A 21,928-nucleotide genomic window follows, 5' to 3' on the forward strand; every position below is an offset into this window, starting at 1 on the left:
TTCATTGTTATGTCTTTATGACTTACCCTTGAGTAACGTAACGTATCTTTGACTTACCTTTCCTCGTCTAGTTCTTAGTTCCATATCATCGCTTGAGAGAGGTGAAACATCTTGTGCACGTTGCTTTTTTGTAGACTTTCTATTATAGCGTCCTGCTTTCTCTGACATTAGCTGATCATAGTCAAGCAAGCACAGACGAAGAGAATTTATTAATCTCACCTGTAACAACCAAATACATAAACTAAATCTTGAACCAAAAGAAAAGCCTCATTTACATTATTGAAAAACAAAATATTACTCTAGTTAAAGAGGCTCTAAAGAACGAAAATAGGTTCCTTGAAAATGACAATGGTCAGAAAACAATCACGTTTTACCAGTAAGGCTAATATTCAAGAATTTTCACCCCTAAAATTAGTTGATACTACTCAACTACTACTAACAACTCACTGTCGTTCCTATCCGGTTCCTATCCAAAATATTCTGATTGCTTAACCATAACCAATTGCTTCAATGAATTAATCTGTGTATGGTACTCATTGATTCATCCATAGATTCAAGAAAAATCTCCATTGTATCAAACAAACTTATTTCTGGAACTAATTCCAGAAACGAGAATTATTTACATCTTGGAAAGATGTCATTGGACAGCAGCCAAGAGGGTTCCACAAAATATTTTTTTTTAGAAAAAAGGAGAAGCATTGTCATTAAGAAATCATTTAAAAAAAACTACTGCAAATATCAGCAATTATTACTTATAATCTTTCTTCAAAATTATATACTATATATATAAGTCCTAAAACTTTCAATTGAACGGTTATCTACAATTTTGTAAAACAGTTCTTCAGTTACAAAATTGTCGTTTTTCAAAACAGAGTAGCATTAAGTACTATATGACTATGATCGTGTCTCTGTCATTTCTTAAAATGAGCACCGGATCTGAGGGTTATTATTAAACAAGATCTAACAGACAATTAGGAGCACACTGTTCAAAATTTACTGAGATGCCTTAATATTACATAAAAAAGGCTTCTCTTTAGTCTGGGGTTGCTAAAGGAGCTACTGTATTAAGAATAGTTCTGCTAAAAGCGTAATGTCTAAGTTTATCTATTCAGTTCTGTACCTCCTTAATTAGTTCGTTCAAGAAATATTTGCTTCTTTTTATGACTTCTAAAAAAATTTATAAGTTGACAGGATGACTTATTAAAATCGAAATTCATATGATTCCTAAACTTCACGAAAATCACTTGAGATGATAAAGAAATAATGAGCAAATAATACATCATTCTAGTATAAATTCATTGTAACACGAAAAATTCCACATCCCCTCGCTTATTAAGAGCCAAAAATTGGTAGATACGACATCCAGCTACGCCAAGTTACAAATCTGTCCACTAATTATTAATCCACAATCCAAATAATACCTTCCTATTTAGAATAAAAGATCTAAAGCTGAACTGGTCAGCCATGACAAAAGACAAAGAAATGAATACAAAGACTGCAAACGGGTTTGTGGCCAGTAAATGAAAACGAAGAGAAACAAAAAATCAAACAAATAAGGCGTCTTCAGCGAATAAGGCATGCAAGGCGTCTTCAGCGTATAAAAAAAAAAAACAAAAAAAAACTAGAAGCTAAAAATAAAAAATATATATATAAAACTAAGATAGACTAACATAAAATATATAATATACAATTACTTACATTTACAATTGGCAGCCACCTTCATGAAACCACAAAAGTAACTGGATTAGAAGTTTAAAATAGAAAATGAACTAGAATACATTATTGCAACATAATTTTATGCAAAGCTTTTGCTGCTGCCAGTCGGTTGGGTTCGGTACTTGAACTAATCCCTGGGACATTTTGCGAGAATTATGGACCCGTTTGTCGTTTTAGTCAATATTCACTTCTTTGTTTTTTTTTCCTATTTAGAATATCGGGGATATCAGAGCTTTGGCAAAAGGTCAAGAAAAATCAAACAAAAGGACAATGAAGACAGATTAAAAAGATTTAAGGATTAAAAAATAAAGATACAGAAGAGTTGTTTAATTATTTATAAGTTTTATAAATCCAGTTATTTCTAGTTTAGAATAGATTACGTTTACTCACTGCCATAGCATTGAGCTTAAATGAGCACGCAGATATTGTTTATTAAAATGAAAAATTAGATAATAGACAAAACCAGGAATAACAAAAATATAATTTAGATTCAAGTAATATTTCAAGGTCAACCAAAGAAGGATCTAAAAAAAATGTCAAGCAATAAAATCAATAATTAAAAGCCCAAATTAAATTTAGGCTAAAAAACAAGATACAGGAATTATAATATCTTTCTGTTGCCAAAGTGTAATTCTCTTGTCCACTAATTATGCAATTCTCATAATCATTATATCATAAGCATAATAATAATATGTAATAATCATTGTAATCAGAGGCAACGCTATAGCGTTGCCTATAGTAAAGGCCATACGGCTCCAATGTTTTATTATTTATTATTATTATTTTTTCCCAGAGGCACTTCATATGGAAGGGGTCATCGTAGAAACTTCTAAGGGGACTCATTCGATTGGAAATCGAGAGTTCTAGTGCCCTTTTTAATAGTCGAAAGTGATTGGAGGGCAACTAGCCCCCCCCCCCTCCACGCCCATCATTTCCCCAAACACATCCAATCAAAATTTTGAGAAAACCCTTTTGTTCAGCGTTGTTGATTTCCAGATAAAAATATGTTTTTGAGGATGACACTCCCCCACAGCCCTCAGGGCAAGGGTTCTAAGTTATGCCCTGGGGGCATATAAGGTTTTTATAGAAGGTGTTGTCGTAGAAACTTCAAAAAAGGCTCATTCGGTTGGAAATTCAAAGGGCTAATTCCCCTTTTAATAGTCGAAAGTGATTGGAGGGCAAACCCCCCCCCCCCCCCCCCAGGCTCATCATTCCCCGAAACACATCCAATCAAAATTTTGAGATAGCCATTTGGTTCAGCGTAGTTGATTTCCCGAAAGAAAATGTTTTTGAGGAGGACACTCCCCCACAACCCTCAAGGCAAGGATTTTAAGTTATGCCCTGGGGGAATATAAGGTTTTAATAGTAGGCGTTGTCGTAGAAACTTCAAAAAAAGCTCATTCAATTGGAAATTCAAAGGGCTAGTGCCCTTTTTAATAGTCAAAAGTGATTGGAGGGCAACTAGCCCTCCCCACGCCCATAATTCCCCCACACACATCCAAACAAAATTTCGAGATAGCAATTTTGTTCAGCGTAGTTGATTTCCAGATAGAAAATATACTTTTGAGGATGACATTCCCCCAAAAGCCTCAGGGCAAGGGTTTTAAGTTATGCCCTGGGGGCATATAAGGTTTTTAAAGAAGCAGTTAACGTAGAAACTTCAGAAAAGGCTCATTCAATTGGAAATTCAAAGGGCTAATGCCCCTTCTAATAGTCAAAAGTGGTTGGAGGACAACAACCCCCCCGCTCATCATTCCCCGAAACACATCCAATCAAAATTTTGAGATAGCCATTTGGTTCAGCGTAGTTGATTTCCAGATAGAAAATATGTTTTTGAGGAGGACACTCACCCACAACCCTCGTGGTAACGGTTTTAAGTTATTCCCTGGGGGCATATAGTGTTTTTAAAGGTGTTGTCGTAGAAACTTCAAAAAAAGCTCATTCAATTGGAAATTCAAAGGGCTAGTGCCCTTTTTAATAGTGCCCTTTTTTAAAACTAACCCCCCTCTCACGCCCACCTTTTCCCCAAACACATCCAATCAAAATTTTGAGACGGACATTTTACTAAACGTAGTTTTAAGTTCTGGAAATAAGGTCTTAGAGGATGACAATTCCCCCACAGCCCTTGTGGCAAGGGTCGTAAACTATAACTTGGGGGCATACAAGGTTTTATATAGACAAAGTCGTCATAAAAACCTCAGAAAGGGCTCATTCGATTAGAAATTTAAATGACTAGTTCCCTTTTTAATAGTCGAAAGTGATTCTAGGGCAACCGACACTCCTTCCACGCCAACGATATTAATGTAAATTAATAAATAAATCTTAAAACGTGTGAAACTTCAATTGAATATGCATATCAAGCTTGAAACTAACAAAAATCACTACAAACAAGAGTTCGGGTATGAACTCCTTCTCTCACTGTAAAAGTCTAAAACCTACTGCGTCATTGGCGCTTTACTGAAAACTATATGGGTCTGAATGTTAAAATCTTAATCTTAAAGGTAGTCATTGGCGATAGTCATAAAATCTTGAAAGTCATTGGCGCTTTGCTGAAAACGAATTTTATGAAAAATATTTTCTTTTGTACTTAATATTGAAAATAAACATTAAAATTATAGTAACATTTTGAACTGATGAGCTTTCAGCAATTAATATCATTATGTATCAAATATTCATTTTAATTCATTAGCTCTTTTTTAAGTTGGTAAAGACGAATATAGTTTCACTACAAACAAGTGTTTGGATACTGCCTCCTTTCCTAACTGTAAATAAAAACCAAAGCCTATTGCGTCTATGCCGCTTAACCGAAAACGAATTATATTACAAATATTTTCTTTTCCAGTTCTTACAGCATTGAAAACAAAAATACAATTACAGCGAGATAAATTCTTGAAATGATGGATCTTGCAACAATTAATATCATTATACATCAAATATTCAGTTTATGTTGTTTATACTTTCCAAGACTGTTAAAGACCCATATAGTTTTCAGTAAAGCACCAATGACGTAGCAGGTTTTATACTTTTACAGTGAGAGAAGGAGGTCATACCCAAACTCTTGTTTGTAGTAATTTTTGTTCGTTTCAAGCTTGATTTGCATATTCAATTTAAGTTTCACTCGTTTTAAGATTTATTTATTAAATTACATTAATATCTAGTGTATGTTTGTTTGCATTGATTGTTTATTTAGTTTCTGTTCTTTTAATTTTCATTTATACTTCAATAGGAAAATATTTTTTTCTTGTTTTAAGCTTGATATTCATTTTAAATCTAAGCATTACTCGCTTTAAGATCTATTTATTCACTTATATTATTACTTGTTGTATTTTTTTCTATGATTGTTTATTTACTTTCTTTTCGTTTTGGGTTTCATTTATTATTTATTAATAATTTTTGGTCATTCTGAGTCCGAAGTTTACAAGGTATTTGTATCTGCTTATCTTAATTTTAAAATGTTTTCTTACCAGCTCATTCATAAATATATATTGATTTTTTGGGATATCAAAATTACTAGAAGTATCTTCATCATCACCAGCTACAATAGTTTGAAAAATTGACTGAAATGAAAGAGAATTCCGCTCAAATTATTTTAAACTTGATGATGGAATTTCACGATTATCTCTATCCATTATAAAATATTAATCCCACGTTAAGAGCAACCACACCATGCCCCAAAAGACCAGCAAACCATAATGAAAAATAACAATTAAAAAAAAAAAAAAAAAAAAAATCTCCATTCCAAGTCATTTTCCCTCATTACTAATAATATGCGCAAATTTTAATTTAACCTATATGTTTATCTAAAAAAAAAAAAAAGGAAAAAAAAAAAAAAAAAAAAATAATAATAATACACCTTATATAAACTAAACATAAAAAAAACACTTTCAATTTAAATGTTTTCATTCATATTACTTGGGCATATGAACTATTACTGCAACCCACGACATTACGACATTTGAACATCGACAGGGAATATAACAGGCACTTCCCTTCGGGCGATGGAAAATTTTTTATGAAAATCGTCAATCTCCGGTATGGCATCATTGAATGTGTATTTGGTAATCGAGCCGTCTGGTCTTTTCACTAGCAGATTCGGCTGAAACCCCTTCGATATCCAGGCATCACATCCATGATCTTTTCGTAATTTGTCACGTTTCACTAGAAGCAGCCTTCACACTTTACGGATTTCAGTTGGGACATCATCGCTGATGAACAGGTTGCTGTTGTTTCCAGGGAATGTCTTATCCTTAAGCTTGATAGCGTTCTTCAATATGGCAAACTTATCGTCTTTTTTATTCAGTGTCACCTTCAAAAATTTACGGTTGCTATCATAATGAGTAACTGTGAAATTTACTTCGGGCATTTCCAGCCCGGGACGAACTACCTCTGTGAATAGAACTTGAGCGTGGTTATTATCCCTACAAGCTGCGTTCCATATGATGACATTATTTTCTAGCTTTGCAGCTTCCATTCTCACAATCCGAAACATAATCTTCATTTTTCCTTCTTAATTCCATTATTTCATCCGTGCAAGTTTTTATTTGCATTTTGAGGCTAGAGGTTTCATTCTCAATCTTTCCAATTTTCGATTCAGTATTGTTTATCTTTTTCGTTTGTAGCGATTGTTCTTTTTCCAAGTTATCCACCCTTACGGTAAGAGTTCCTAATTGATTGTTGATATTGTCCAACTTATTTCCATTTTCTTTCACAACATCAAGAATTTGCTTAAAATCCGCAGCTAGTATCGATATTTCCGGTTTTGAGCTAGAACTGAGTCCTGAGGTGTCAAATGAACTGTCCATGCCTTCTTGCTTAGCATTTTTCCTTTTACGTCCCATCTAATCACAAATATATCAATAATGCTTGATATAATATTGTCACATAAATTCACGCCACACAGAGGTCTTAATTACATCTTATTCTGACGAGAGCATTGAATGATGATAATCCATTTTATAATCCTCTTAAAGTTAACTCAGGTCAACAACTCACTTTGAATAAATTATGACCTCACCAAAATAAATCCAGACAGGAATAATATCCAATTCAATTTTGGTGTTACCTCACTGAACTTGGTTTGACAATGTTAATAAAATATCCAATTTATGAGAGGTCCGTTCACTTTGAACTCTGAATCAATACTGATGTTTGAACTATTTTTAATAAAATTGCTATCTCAAAATTTTTATCGGATGGGTTTGGGAAAAAAGGGCGTGTGGGGACTAATTGAGCTTCAGTCTGTTTTGACTCTTTAAAAGTGAACTAGAACTTTCTATTTTCAATCAAATGAGCCCTCTCTGAAGTTTATACGAGTAACCCTTCTATAAGAACCATATATATCCCCAGAGTAAAGTTACAACGCCTGTCTCTGGGCCCTGGGGGGTTGTGTCGACCCTGGAGTTGTAATATCTGATGGTTGAAATATTTTTAACAAAATTGTCACCTCAAATTTTTATCGGATGGGTTTATACATCCGTCTGAAATGAAATAAGTTTTGGTGTGAATGTTTTTCATTGACTACTTTTTCAATATTTTCTGAACAGATTGTCATAGGTCAATGCTCTACATTTGTATTGATTCATTCAATACAAATGTAGTATTGAATGAATAACTTATTTTAAGTAACTTATTTTTTGCAAATGATTAATTAGTTATGAAACGAATTATATTACACACATTATGTTTGTACAACATGTGTCGACCCCGGAGTTTTTGTTAGCTGACCCTTGATTTTTTTTAACAAAATGGCTACCTCAAAATTTTTATCTGATGTATTTGGGGGTATAAGGGCGTGAGGGAGGGGCTAATTGCACTTCGATCACTTTTGAGTCTTAAAAACCTCAACTAGAGTTTTCAATGTCCAATCCAAGGAGCACTCTATTAAGTTTATGTGAAAATATCTTACAAAACGGCTATATACGCCCCCCGGGTATAACTTATAATTAATTAGTATATATAATTATTACAACTAATGATTAATTAGTTATAGAACGAATTATATTACAAATATTATGTGTGTAAAACATGAATCGACCCCGGAGTTTTCGTTGTCTGACCTTTGAACTTTTTTTTTTTTTAACAAAATGGCTACCTCAAATTTTTTTTCTGATGTATTTTGTGGAAAAAGGGCATGGGGGGGGGGGGTCAGTTACTCTTTGATCCCTTTTGACTCTTAAAAGCTGGACTAGAACTTCCAATTGCCAATCAAATGAGCCGTCTCTGAAGTTTATACGAGAATCCCTTCCTGCCTCCGGGCCCTGGGGTGTTTTGTCGACACCAGAGTTTTGTTATTTAACCTTTCAACTATTTTTAACAAAATGGTATTTTTAACCCTTGCATATAAGGCACCTCTGGGGGAAAAATGATAAAAAAAATATTGAAGCTATATAAGATATATTCATTCCTTTATGTTTGCACCGGTTTTCTTTATGTTTGTATGATAGTTAATTTTAATTTCTGTTCGTTCGGTGTTTCATTTATTCTTTAACAGTAATTTCTGGTCTTTTTTATTTTTAACTATAATAGGAATTAATTTCTGTTGGTCCTGAGTTCAATATGGTTCTTTACTTTTCTTCTGAAACTTGTTTTTATGCAAGGTTTTTTTTTAATTAATAATAATAAAACACTGAAGCCTTATGGCCTTTGCTATAGACAACTTAATTATATGCCTCTGATAAATCAAACGTGATGTTTTCACAAAACAATGAATGGATCGAAAAAATAGCTTCAAAAGAGAGTAGTTAGGCTATTTCATTTGTTGATGCAGAAAGAAATGGATCGTTTTGATTAGACCACTTTTCGGATTTTTTATAACACAACAATTTAGTATTTATCAAAAAGTATGTATTTTAACCTTATTTTAAGTATTGCTGTAATTTTAAGTATTCTAGCATTTTCAGTTTGAGAGAATTTCTGGAAGTAATTGGATAGAAAATTATTTATCTAGTTCTTATTACTATACTTTGATGTGTCTTAACGTCCCTTCGAAATTTCTTGAAACTTTTAAATTTCTTCCCATACGAAAAATTACCTTATTAAAGTCTTTGGGGTGGGGGCAGCGTAGTTGGCATAAAGAAGAAAACTTTAGCGAAGACAGTAGGAGAGCGAAGAGGGTGAGGTCTTTGAACTATTAAAAAAAAAATATATATATCTCAAAGTTCTTATTGGATGGGTTTGAGGAAAAAAGGGCATGGGGGGGGGGCTAGGTGCCCTCCAATCTCTTTTGACTCTTAAAAAGTAAACTAGAACTTTCAATTTCCAATCAAATGATCCCTCTTTGAAGTTTATACGAGCAATCCTTCCATAAGACCCATATATGCCCCCAGGGCATACCTTACAACGCCTGCCCCTGGGCCCTAGGGGGATGTGTCGACACCGGAATTTTTTTTATATGATCTTTGAACTATTTTTAACAAAATAGCCATCTCAAAATTTTTATTGGATGTATTTGGGACAAAAAAGGTATGGGGAGGGGGGGAGCTGGTTACCCTCTAATATCTTTTGACGCTTAAAAAGTGAACTAGAACTTTCAATTTCCAATCAAGTCAGTCCTCACTAAAGTTCTTACCAGCATTCCTTCCATAAGAACCATATACACCCCAGGGCATAACTTATAACCCTTGCCCCTGAAGACTGGGGGGGGGGAGTGTCCTGCTCAAACATATATTTTCCAGAACTTTCAACTATGTTGAACAAAATGACTACATCAAAATTTTGATTGGATGTGTTTGGGGAAATGGAGTGCGTGGAAGGGGTGTCAGTTGCCTTAGAATCACTTTCAACTATTAAAAAGGGAACTAGTCATTTAAATTTCTAATCGAATGAGCCCTTTTTGAAGTTTCTACGACAAAGTTGCCTATACAAATCAACTACGCTGAACCAAATGGCTATCTCAAAATTTTGATTGGATGTGTTTCGGGGAATGATGGGCGGGGGGGTTGCCCTCCAATCACTTTCGACTATTGAAAGGGGCATTAGCCCTTTGAATTTCCAATCAAATGAGCCTTTTTTGAAGTTTCTACGAGCACACCTTCTTTAAAAACCTTATATGCCCCCAGGGCATAACTAAAACCCTTGCCCTGAGGGTTGTGGGGGAGTGTCCTCCTCAAAAATATATTTTTATCTGGAAATCAACTACGCTGAACAAGACGGCTATCTAAAAATTTTGCTTAGATGTGTTTGGGGGAATGATGGGCTTTGGGGGGGGGGACTAGTTGCCTTCCAATTACTTTCGACTATTAAAAAGGGAACTAGAACTCTCTATTTCCAATTGAATGAGCCTTCTTTGAAGTTTCTACGATGACCCCTTCCATATGAATTGCCTCTGGGAAAAAATAATAATAATAATAATAAATAATAAAACATTGGAGCCGTATGGCCTTTACTATAGGCAACGCTACAGCGTTGCTGTGATTGTTTATTTAATTTCTGTTCGTTTTGGGTTTCATTTATTCTTTAATAGTAATTTCTGGTGGCTTTGAGTTTGAATTTTAAAAGGTATTTGTATCTGTTGAGCTTAAGTTTAAAATGGCCTTTACTTTTCTTCGAAAAACTTATTTTTCGTAAAGTTTTTTTTTAATTAATTCTCAAAGTTAAAGTATACAAGCCTTTTGTCTAGTCAGTCTAGCATGCTATCTAGGTACTAATTTTATTCTGCCTTATTTTGCCAAAACTACCGACAAAATTTTAATACAAAAATAGAAGGTCTAGTCTGTGTAACATTGAATACAGATAGGTGTAATACCGCAACAATATTGTCTCTGCTGGAGATACAATCATGACACCCCCCGTTCCCAGACGGTGTGACGTATTCCATGATCTGTGACTTTTTTCTTAACTTTTTACTTACAAATAAACATGAGTTTTTGGCCCAAGTTATTGCAACTGCACACTTTTCATTTAAACTCACCGCTAGTTTTGAGGTGTTTCAAGCTATATTTCAAAATTCTTGACAATTTGTTCCCGCAGTAACATTTACCATTGAAATGAACCTATATAATAGTTATTTTACCTGAATCACCAATGTTTGACAATTTTTTGGTACTGGAGTTTTTTTCATTCATAACTGGCCTTTAGACTTTCTATGTGCTGCGGTTCAATTTTTTGGTAGGTTGCAGCTATTATTAAAACCATAATCTGATTACTTTTTCAGCGTATTCTTCAATTTTTCACATCAAGTCAACTTTTTCACAATATGTTTTTTCCTAATTACGAACATCAGCAAAAGAATTATAAGAAGCATAAGAAGTTATTATTCGTAAGCTATCATCTTATCGACTTGGCTGAAGAAAAAGTGGCTTTTCAAATACCAAAATGGCGAAACTAAGAGTCATCTTATTGCTTTCAATCAGTAGAGTTTGTCGCTTTTTGCCTGTTTTCTGTGTTTTTTTGCACTGTGTTCATTGTTATATTTTCTTTATCTTTCAAATTATTTTCGAAGGATAATCTATCAATTTTATCAGCATTGAAATGATGCTCTGGAGGAGCTTCTTGTCAAAATATATGTTTTTTTCAACTTTTCTTTTCGATAGCTGAAAATCTTCCCCGTTTCAATTTTCATTTGTTATCACGAATTTCCGTTTTTTGTCCATCATGTCAAGCCGACGTGGTCGTAAAACTTATTTGATTTTAATTAAATTAGCCTTGAGGCTTCAGAGGTAGTATTAGTGATCGGAAAAGCAGATTTTGGTCTGAAAATTTGAAACGACATTTGACTGTGTGTCTATCATGACTTCAGCTGACAGATATAAAAGTCAGTTTATTATTGAAAATACAAGGGCTTATAAGGTGCTTGAACTATTTCCAGTCACCTAGAAAGAACTTAAGAGGAATGGAGAAGTTAGGGAGAAGTACTGAAACTAAGGAGGCCACAAACCTATCTAAAAATAATATAATAGAAACATTTTTGTTGCTGTTGGAGGCTTTCAAAGCTATGGATGTTTTCTATTTGTTTACTATTTATTACGCTAGAAATTAATTTGACGAATCCCACTGGCTATTTGTCGCACAGCAGAGAAACGTTTCTTCACGATTTACAAAAATTTCAAATTGAATGTTTCAAGAGAAAACACCGTATCCAAAAAACAAGGTATTATATTGTTTCTTTAGGACACAATTACGGAAAGTCTAAGGACAGTGAAAAATCTATTACCTATTACCAGTACGTTTTTGCATTATATTATTATTATTATTATTATTACAGATCGAGTAGGATGGATGAGATATATCTATAATTAGGACATTGATTAATGCTAACATCAAGAATGCGCAAAAGAAAAATGATTCCTTACATGTGAGCATGAAGGACAATACCAATCACCTTCGGGTATCAGCTCAAGAGCGGGCTTAAGGCAAGAGATGTGCAGACCAGAGCCACATTGGTCACACACAAGTATTAATTCAGGTTGATCAGTCTTTCCACATTTCTGACAGGGCTTTTTAGAGCCTGCTTCTTCACCTAAAAAAAAAGAAGCAAAAAACCGTCAGTTTGCTCCAAATCTCCAAAATACGTGTCTCAAATTGGGCCATTTTTCTCAGAAGAAGAGAACTTTATCAAAAATAATAAAATGCTAGGCTGCTTTTACCAATTAGAATGTTATTGCCGTAACTGGACATTAATGCTGTATACTTTGTTAACGCAAGATTTGGTGGGGGAAAGAAGTAACTTTCCCTTACAACTCTTTCAACACGCCGCAATAAATTGTGTTTCAAATTTGGCGTTTTTTGCAAATCCGCGGCTTCCTGAAATCCTACCCCCTGAGCATCTCTTTTCGTGCCAACGGCTCCCGGTGACAAGTAGCTCAACCGTTACCAAAAATTCAGCTAGTACCAGCACGGCATAGGCGGTACGCGAGTAATTTTGTTTTCTCGTTCGTCAAGATTTTTAATACTGCACTCACTCGTCAATAATTGTACATATTTATTCGCTTTAGTTAATTATTCTTTTTATTCGGTTTGTATTTTATTTTTTTTTCTTTAAGTTAAACTTGTTTTTTTTTTCACAGATAGTTGGATATTTCGATGTCTTAGGTTTTAGTTCACTCTGTGATATTTCGAATCAACGTATAAATTTGTATGAAGATGACTACGGCTGTAATTTGTATATGTTTAGTGCCTTATATTTTATTATGACGAGAACTGCCGCTGATCGGCATGACCGTGTAAGGCGTTTGATAATAAAATTTATTATCGTTTATTTCCTTGCTTGGATTTTTTTTGCCATTAAATTGTAAAACTTTTATGTTGCTTCTTATTTTATTTTTATTATAACACTGCTACAAAACATCCCATCTTCCCTTTGTCAAATCAAGGAAGTCAAGTTGTAATACTATTCAAATGCTGTTCGGATACTTCAAAATTCTTAAATGTTGTCATATTTCATTATTAAGAACATCGTCACGATGCATACAATTACAGTTCATTGTAACATATTGTAATTAATATAATTATCTCAATGACTGATTAATTGTATAGTATGATTTAATGATTAAATCAATGTAATATAATGACTAATCAATAAATATGATAAATATATAAAATTTACAGGCTATTATTGTCCAAAGACGTTTTTTGTTACACAAACAAAAAACTTTGACCTTTCCACTAAATGATTTCTCCAGACTTTACAAGCTTTGAGTTTAAATTTTATAAGGAATTATACCAGACTTCATAAAGACTAGGCTGAGTATGCCCATCCTGTTGAGGCTGTTTTGGTGTTGCAAGATAGTTTGGGGTCTCTATTCTGTTAATAAGCTCGTTCATCCGGCTCTGTCTTCAAAAGGAAAATCCTGCTTGCGTGTCCTCTTATTACGTTAGGGCGGATCTTTCACGATTTTTTCTAACAAAACTGAGACTGCAAATGCCGCTGCAAGGTAACCTTAAGTAGTTACGTAGTTAACTTAAGTAGTAACTTAAGTACTTAAGTAGTTAACCTTAAGTACTTGAGGTAACCTCAAGTAAACATTACACCATTTGCCTTGGATTCTGATTGACGGATAATTCTTCTTGGTTTTGTTTGTTTTCATTAATTTTTCTAGCTGATAAACCTCTTTCTAGCTAAAATATCAATTATGGGCTACCTCCCCAAAGTGGTATAACATTTGTAGAAATATATAACGAATTTGGGGTAGTAGACTAGATTGCTTGTGCAGGATTATCATTCATGTTCATAGAAGAGCATCACTAAATGTGGAAGCCTCCATTCATACCTAACCTGAATTTTTTCTTTCCGATTCTAAGCCTATTCAGTACTTTATGCATACATACTTAGAAAGTTTACTGGAACCATTGCGTTTCCTAAAACCATAATAATGTCCATGATTTAAGTAATATGAAAAATGCAACATGTAATGTTGAACCGTTAAAAAACAAATGTCGTATAAACTACCGAATTAAGACATTTTGAACTAAACTTGTTAAGAGTTTCAGAAAGTCATAACCCAGGGGTAAGCAACCTGAAATTAGGTGATAAAAGGACGGGGTATATAGGCAGGGAGCAGGAGTCAAAATGAATTAAGAAGCTGTTAAGTCATGCTTTGGTTGGTGAGGCATTTATAGTAGAATGCTCGTTGCTCATTATACGACAATTGATTAAACAAACTTTTTCCACAAAATAAGTTTTTCAAAGAAAAGTAAAGAACTCCATTAAACAAAAAATGAGCAAAAATAAAATCAAATAATCTACCAAGCGTAAAACGACCACAAATCAGCATCGATAAATAAATTAAACCCAAAACGAACAGAAATTACAATAAATAACTGAGTCAAACTCAAAACGAGCAGAAATTACATAAGTTGGGCTCAAAACCCCTATGCCTTCCCAAGGAGAGAACACAATTTGCACTTTACTGAAAAAAAATAAATGTTTTTACTTTTATAACTTTAATAAATCAAATAATATTAACATTTTGATTACTAAATATAAGTATATGTATATTAAACTGACAATGCACATTCATTTGTATTTTTTCAGTGAAGTGCAAATTTTGTTCTGGCCTTGGGAAGGCATGGGGGTTTTGCGCCCAACTTATGTTAATTTCTGCTCGTTTTGAGTTTGACTCTGTTATTTATTGTAATTTCTGTTCGTTTTGGGTTTCATTTATTTATCGATGCTGATTTGTGGTCGTTTCACGCTTGGTAGATTATTTGATTTTATTTTTGCTCATTTTCTGTTTAATGGAGTTCTTTACTTTTCTTTGAAAAACTTATCTTGTGGAAATTTTTTTTTAAATTAATATCTGTTCGTTTTATATTGACATAGTCTTTTAAGGGGAAAAAGAAAATAATACTTTAAAACTTTTCGTTTTTTAAGACTTTATAGTTTGGCCTGCTATTTGTATGCTGGAGAAAAATTTTCAGGAATTTTTAACAACATACACCCTTTTAAAAATCTGGACACAAATACTACTGTTTAATTTAGTTTCATACCTCTAGTTGACCTGAAATGGAAAACTTGATACCATTCACAAAAAAAATCTGTTTACATTCTTTGATAGCTTGGATACACTTACGCTATTTTGATTTGGTTAAATTTTAAGAGCAGAAGTAACCCCAAAAGTTTGAACATGATACCTTCGGTCGTTCTTGGGATACTGCTGAGATGCCTTATTGGGAATTAACATTATCACACTGAATTTTGATTTAATCATAAGGCAACATTTAGTTTTTAAACATAATGGGCAAATGGGATGGGGGAGTGGAAGGGGGATTAGTTGCCCTCCAATCCCTTTCCACTATTAAAAAGGGCATCAACCCTTTCTATTTTCAATCGAATGATCCCTTGTCAAAGTTCCCACGACAACTCCTTCAAGTACCCTGGTCTAAACAACAACAACAACAAAAAATAATACATTATACCCACATAGATCTTTACTATAAAAATGTCAAGCCTTCCAATCACTTTCGACTATTAAAAATGGCACTAGGCCTTTCAATTTCCAAACTAATGAGCCCTTTTGGAAACGACAAAGCTTTCTGTAAACACCTTATATGCCCCCACGGCATAAACTACAACCCTCACCCTAAGGTCTGTTAGGGTGGTTGTCATCCTCTAAGACCAAATTTCCAGAACCTTCAACTACGTTAAACAAAATAGCTATCTCAAAATTTTGATTGGATGTGTTTGGGAAAACAGTGGGCAAGAGAGGGGCGGTAGTCGCTCTCCAATCACTATCAGGAATTAAAAATGGCCCTAGCCCTTCCAATTTCCAATCAAATGCGCCCTTTTGAAGTTTCCACGACAAAACTTTCAATAAAATCTTATGGGCCCTCAAGGCGTTACTTACAAACCGTGGCCTGTCTGCTGGGGGGGGGTGTCATTAGCCAAAACCTAATTTACAGACCTTGATACTACGTTGAACAAAATGGCTATCTGAAAATTTTGGTTGGATGTGTTTGGAGGAATGGTGGGCGTGAGAGGGGGGTTAGTTACCCTCCAATCACTTTCGACTATTACACAGGGCACTAGCCTCATCAATTTCCAACTGAATGAGCCCCTTTTGAAGTTTTATGACAACTCTATCTATAAAAACCTTATTTGCAACCAGGGCAAAACTTACAACCTTTGCACTTGGGGTTCTGGGGGGTTTGTCATCCTTAAATACATAATTTCCGGAACCTTCAACTACGTTGAACAAAATGGCTATCTCTAAACTTTGATTGAATTTTTTTTGGGGAAATGGTGGGCGTAAGAGGGAGGTTAATTACTCTCCACCCACTTTCGAATATTTAAAATGGCAATTTCAATTTCCAATCAAAGGAGCCCTTTTTGATATTTCTATAACAACTTTCTATATAAACTTTATATGCCCCCAGGGTATAGCTTACTACCCTTGCACTAAGGGCTCTGAGGGGGTTATCATCCTAAAAGACCTAATTTCAAGAACTTTCAACTACGTTGAGCAAAATGGATATCTCAAAATTTTGATTGGATGTGTTTGGAAAAATGGTGGGCGTGAGATGGACGTTAGTCGCTCTCCAATAACTTTCAACTATTAAAAAAGGCACTAGCCCTTTCAATTTCTAATTGAATGAGCCCTTTTGAAGTTTCTACGCTTTCAATGAAAACCTTATTCGCCCCAGGGTACAACTTACACCCCTTTCCCTGAGGGCGGTGGGGGGGGGGGAGGGTTTGTCATCCTTAAAGACCTAATGTCCAAAAATTTCAATGACGTTGAATAAAATGGCTATTTAAAATATTGATTGGATGTGTTTGGGGAAAATATGGACGTGAGAGGGGGGTTAGTTGCCCTCAAATCACTTTCGACTATTAAAATGGGCACTAGCCCTTTGAATTTCCAATCAAATGAGCCCTTTTTCAAGTTTCTACGACAAAGATTTAAATAAAAACCTTATATGCCCCCAGTGCATAACTTATAACCCTTGCCCTGACGACTGTGGGGGGGGGGGAGTGTCCTGCTCAAAGGTATAATTTCCTGAACTTTGAACTGCGTGGAACAAAATGCTTATCTCAAAATCTTCATTGGATGTGTTTGGGGAAATGGTAGGCGTGGAAGGGGTGTTAGTTGCTTTCCAATCACTTTCGACTATTAAGAAGGGCACTAGCCATTTCAACTCCTCATCGAATGAGCCCTTTTTGAAGTTTCACCGACAGCGCGTTCTATATAAACTTTATATGCCTCCAGGGCATAAGTTAACAATCTTTGTCCTGAGGGCTGTGAGGGGGTTGTCATCCTCAAAGACCTAATTTACAGAATTTAAATCTACGTTGAATAAAAAGGCTATCTCAAAACTTTGATTGGATGTGTTTGGGGAAATGGTAGGCGTGAGAGGGGGGTAGTCGCTCTCCAATCACTTTGAACTATTAAAAATGGCCCTAGCCCTTTCAATTTCCAATCAAATGAGCTATTTTGAAGTTTCTACGCTTTAAATAAAAACCTTATACGCCCCCAGGGCATAACTTACAACCCTTGCCCAGAGTGCTGGGGGGGGGGGGGGGCTCATTCTCAAAGACTTAATTTCCAGAACTTTCTACTCCGTTTAAAAAAGTGGTTATCTGAATATTTAGATTGGATGTTTTTGGATGAATGGTGGGCGTGAGAGGGGGGTTAGTTACCCTCCAATCACTTCCGACTATTACACAGGGCACTAGCCTCATCAATTTCCAACTGAATGAGCCCCTTTTGAAGTTTTATGACAACTCTATCTATAAAAACCTTATTTGCAACCAGGGCAAAACTGACAACCTTTACACTTGGGGTTCTGGGGGGTTTGTCATCCTTAAATACATAATTTCCGGAACCTTCAACTACGTTGAACAAAATGGCTATCTCTAAACTTTGATTGAATTTTTTTTGGGGAAATGGTGGGCGTAAGAGGGAGGTTAATTACTCTCCACCCACTTTCGAATATTTAAAATGGCAATTTCAATTTCCAATCAAAGGAGCCCTTTTTGATATTTCTATAACAACTTTCTATATAAACTTTATATGCCCCCAGGGTATAGCTTACTACCCTTGCACTGAGGGCTCTGAGGGGGTTATCATCCTAAAAGACCTAATTTCAAGAACTTTCAACTACGTTGAGCAAAATAGATATCTCAAAATTTTGACTGGATTTGTTCGGGAAAATGATGGGCGATAGGAGGGCGTTAGTCGCTCTTTAGTCACTTTCAACTATTAAAAATGGCACTAGCCCTTTCAATTTCTAATTGAATGAGCCCTTTTGAAGTTTCTACGCTTTCAATGAAAACCTTATACGCCCCAGGGTATAACTTACAACCCTTTCCCTGAGGGCTGTGGGGGGGGAGGGGTTGTCAACCTTAAGGACCTAATTTCCAAAATTTTCAACTACGTTGAATATAATGGCTGTTTAAAATATTGATTGGATGTGTTTGGGGAGAAGATGGACGAAATAGGGGGGTTAGTTGCCTTACAATCCCTTTTATCAATTGAAAAGAATGCTAACCATTCCAATTTCCAATCAAAAGGGTCTTTTTTCAAGTTTCCGCATGACCGCTTTCAACAAGAACTTTATATGCCCCAAGGGCATAACTTATAACCCTTGCCCTGACGACTGTGGGGGGGGGGGAGTGTCCTGCTCAAAGGTATAATTTCCTGAACTTTGAACTGCGTGGACCAAAATGCTTACCTCAAAATCTTCATTGGATGTGTTTGGGGAAATGGTAGGCGTGGAAGGGGTTTTAGTTGCTTTCCAATCACTTTCGATTATTAAAAAGGGCACTAGCCATTTCAACTCCTCATCGAATGAGCCCTTTTTGAAGTTTCACCGACAGCGCGTTCTATATAAACTTTATATGCCCCAGGGCATAACTTACAATCTTTGTCCTGAGGGCTGTGAGGGGGTTGTCATCCTCAAAGACCTAATTTACAGAACTAAAATCTACGTTGAATAAAAAGGTTATCTCAAAATTTTGATTGGATGTGTTTGGGGAAATGGTGGGCGTGAGAGGGGGGTAGTCGCTCTCCAATCACTTTGAACTATTAAAAATGGCCCTAGCCCTTTCAATTTCCAATCAAATGAGCCCTTTTGAAGTTTATACGACAAAACTTTCAATAAAAATCTTATATGCCCCCTGGGCATAACTTACAACACTTGCCCTCAGTGCTGTGGGGGGGGGGGTGTCATTCTCAAAGACCTAATTTTCAGAATTTTCTACTACGTAGAACAAACTGGCGATCTGAAAATTTTGATTGGATGTGTTTGGAGGAATGGTGGGCGTGAGAGGGGGGTGAGTTACCCTTCGATCACTTTCGACTATTACAAAGGGCACTAGCCCTCTCAATTTCCAATTGAATGAGCCCCATTTGAAGTTTTACGACAACTCTATCTATAAAAACCTTATATGCCACCAGGGCAAAATTTACAACCCTTACCCTTGGGGCTCTGGGAGGTTTGTCATCCTTAAATACATAATTTCCAGAACTTTCAACTACGTTGAACAAAATGGCCATCTCTAAACTTTGATAGACTGTTTTTGGGGAAATGGTGGGCGTAAGGAAATGGTGGGTGTTAGTTACTTTCCAATCACTTTCGACTATTAAAAAGGGCACTAGCCATTTCAATTTCTAATCGAATGAGCCCTTTTTGAAGTTTCTACGACAACACGTTCTATAAAAACTTTATATGCCCCCAGGGCATAACTTACAACCCTTGTCCTGAGGGCTGTGAGGGGATTGTCATCCTCAAAGACCTAATTTCCAGAACTTAAAATAACGTTTAATAAAATGGATGTCTCAACATTTTGATTGGATGTGTTTGGGGAAAAGGTGGGCGTGAGAGTGGGGTTAGTTGCCCTATTAAAAAGGGCACTAGCCCTTTGAATTTCCAATCGAATGAGCCTTTTTTGAAGTTTCTACGACAACGCCTTCTATAAAAACCTTATATGCCCCCAGGGTATAACATAAAACCCTTACCCAGAGGGTTGTGTGGGAGTGTCCTCCTCAAAAAGATATTTTCTATCTGGAAATCATTTACGCTGAACAAAATGGCTATCTCAAAATTTTGATTGGATTTGTTTGGGGGAAAGGGGGGGGGGGCAACTACCCCCCCCCCCCCCCCCGGGGGGGGGGTAGTTGCCCTCCAATCACTTTCGACTATTAAAAAGGGCACTAGCCATTCCAATTTCCAATCGAATGAGCCCTTTTTGAAGTTTCTACGACAACGCTTTCGATACGAAGTGCCCAGGTATGGAGAAGAAAAAAAAAATAATACATTGTGCACACATCGTTCTTTACTTAGGCAGCAGTATGGCGCTGCCTATGAAAAAACGCAAGATATGAGTCATAGTAGAATATCCCTCAGAAGAACAAACTGGCAGATATAGTAGTAACTAAGATGAATTTTACTAACAGCTATAGAAGAATAAGAAGGATCCCCAAGGTATTTTTATTCGGGAATTTTAAAGCCCACGTTGATAAAGAGGGATAGGTGGTATCCCAGCCAAGGTTAATTTTGTGAGGAAAAAGAAAATAGTAACGGCTATACATTGTTACCATTTTGTACCTGCATCAATCTAGTTTTAAGCAATAGAGTTTATGGTGACGAAATAGCTCATAAGTGAAGTTGAACTCATATGAAGGTAAGACTGATACACTTATTGATTATGTTATTATAAGCTGAAGACTACCAGGATCGATTCTAGATACTAGGGTATAAAGGAATGCTGTTAGGGATGTTAAAATTCAAAGATCACCATCCAGTAATGTCCAAGGATAATTTGCAGCTAAAATTTATCAAGGGTAACTGCCTTCCAAGAAGTTATTACGTTGATGTACTCCGCGATGAGAGTCTTAGAGAAACGTTCCAGAAATCCTACAAAAACTTTCGCCGTAGTGCCATAATATTTGTAGGCCTGATGAGTCACAGACAATAGGCTAGATATTTTCTATGTACCATTTCTATCCTTGGTGATAGAAGAGCATCACCAAGTGCAGAGAATCATGTTGTGACCAAGATGATCTCAGGATTTCAAAAAGCCTCAATTCTACTGGAGGTCCTAGGGACTTCTTGCTGTCCGGTTCAAACTCGGCTTGAGCGCTTCGTGCAGACTTGGGAAGATATGTTAGTCCCCGTCCAGCACTGGTTCTGGGATCATTGCTTTTCCTGAGGTCATAAGAATTTCAATTATTTACTGATCATTAAATCGCAACTTGAAAGGTTACAAAGTTTAAAAACAACTATCGTATCGATATATCGACATTTTGACTGACGAATTCAGACTTTCGTACTGGACTTAGTAACAGTTTCAGTAGCTCATACCCCAGCGACAGGAGACATGAAATTAGGCGGTGCAGAATTTTTTTGCTGAAGCAGGAAGGATGGGGTGCAAGGGAGTAAGGTTCATGGTGAATAAAAGAGATGCCAAGTATTGTTTGGGCTGCGAAGGTATAAAAAAATAGAATGCTAGCGGTTCATTTTATGACTAAAAATTAAAGGGTATCAGTCATATGGCCCTGTAAAACCGACTGACGGAGATAAATTTTTATTACAGCTACAGGAACAAAAAGACAGGGTCCAGATACAAATATGGTATTTTTAGTCTCCGATTTTAATAACCAGGTCGGTAGAAATAGGGATAGATGGTATCCTAGCCTAGGTAAATTTGGTGTAGGTAAGGAAAGCAATAATGATTACAGACTGCTGCAATTTTGTAGGGAAAACAATATAGTGATAACCAATAGATTATTTGGTCATAGAACTGCCCATAAGATAACATAGCATTCAAATGATGGTA

General features: G+C 35.7%; 1 protein-coding gene across 1 annotated transcript in view; it reads right to left on the reverse strand.

The window, feature by feature from the left end:
- LOC148941110 (uncharacterized) overlaps positions 1-21,928 on the reverse strand; it is a 153,987-nt gene that overhangs the window by 26,357 nt on the left and 105,702 nt on the right. The window contains exons 13-14 of the mRNA XM_089104098.1: positions 12,006-12,172; positions 58-219 (exon numbers count right to left, since the gene is read on the reverse strand). Of these exons, the coding sequence (XP_088960224.1) occupies positions 58-219; positions 12,006-12,172 (329 nt within the window). The remainder of the gene's footprint in view (positions 1-57; positions 220-12,005; positions 12,173-21,928) is intronic.

The sequence above is a fragment of the Artemia sp. Qi Xiang Cuo genome, chromosome 18, assembly GCF_049724085.1.
Source record: "Artemia sp. Qi Xiang Cuo chromosome 18, ASM4972408v1, whole genome shotgun sequence".
Classification (NCBI taxonomy): domain Eukaryota; kingdom Metazoa; phylum Arthropoda; class Branchiopoda; order Anostraca; family Artemiidae; genus Artemia; species Artemia sp. Qi Xiang Cuo.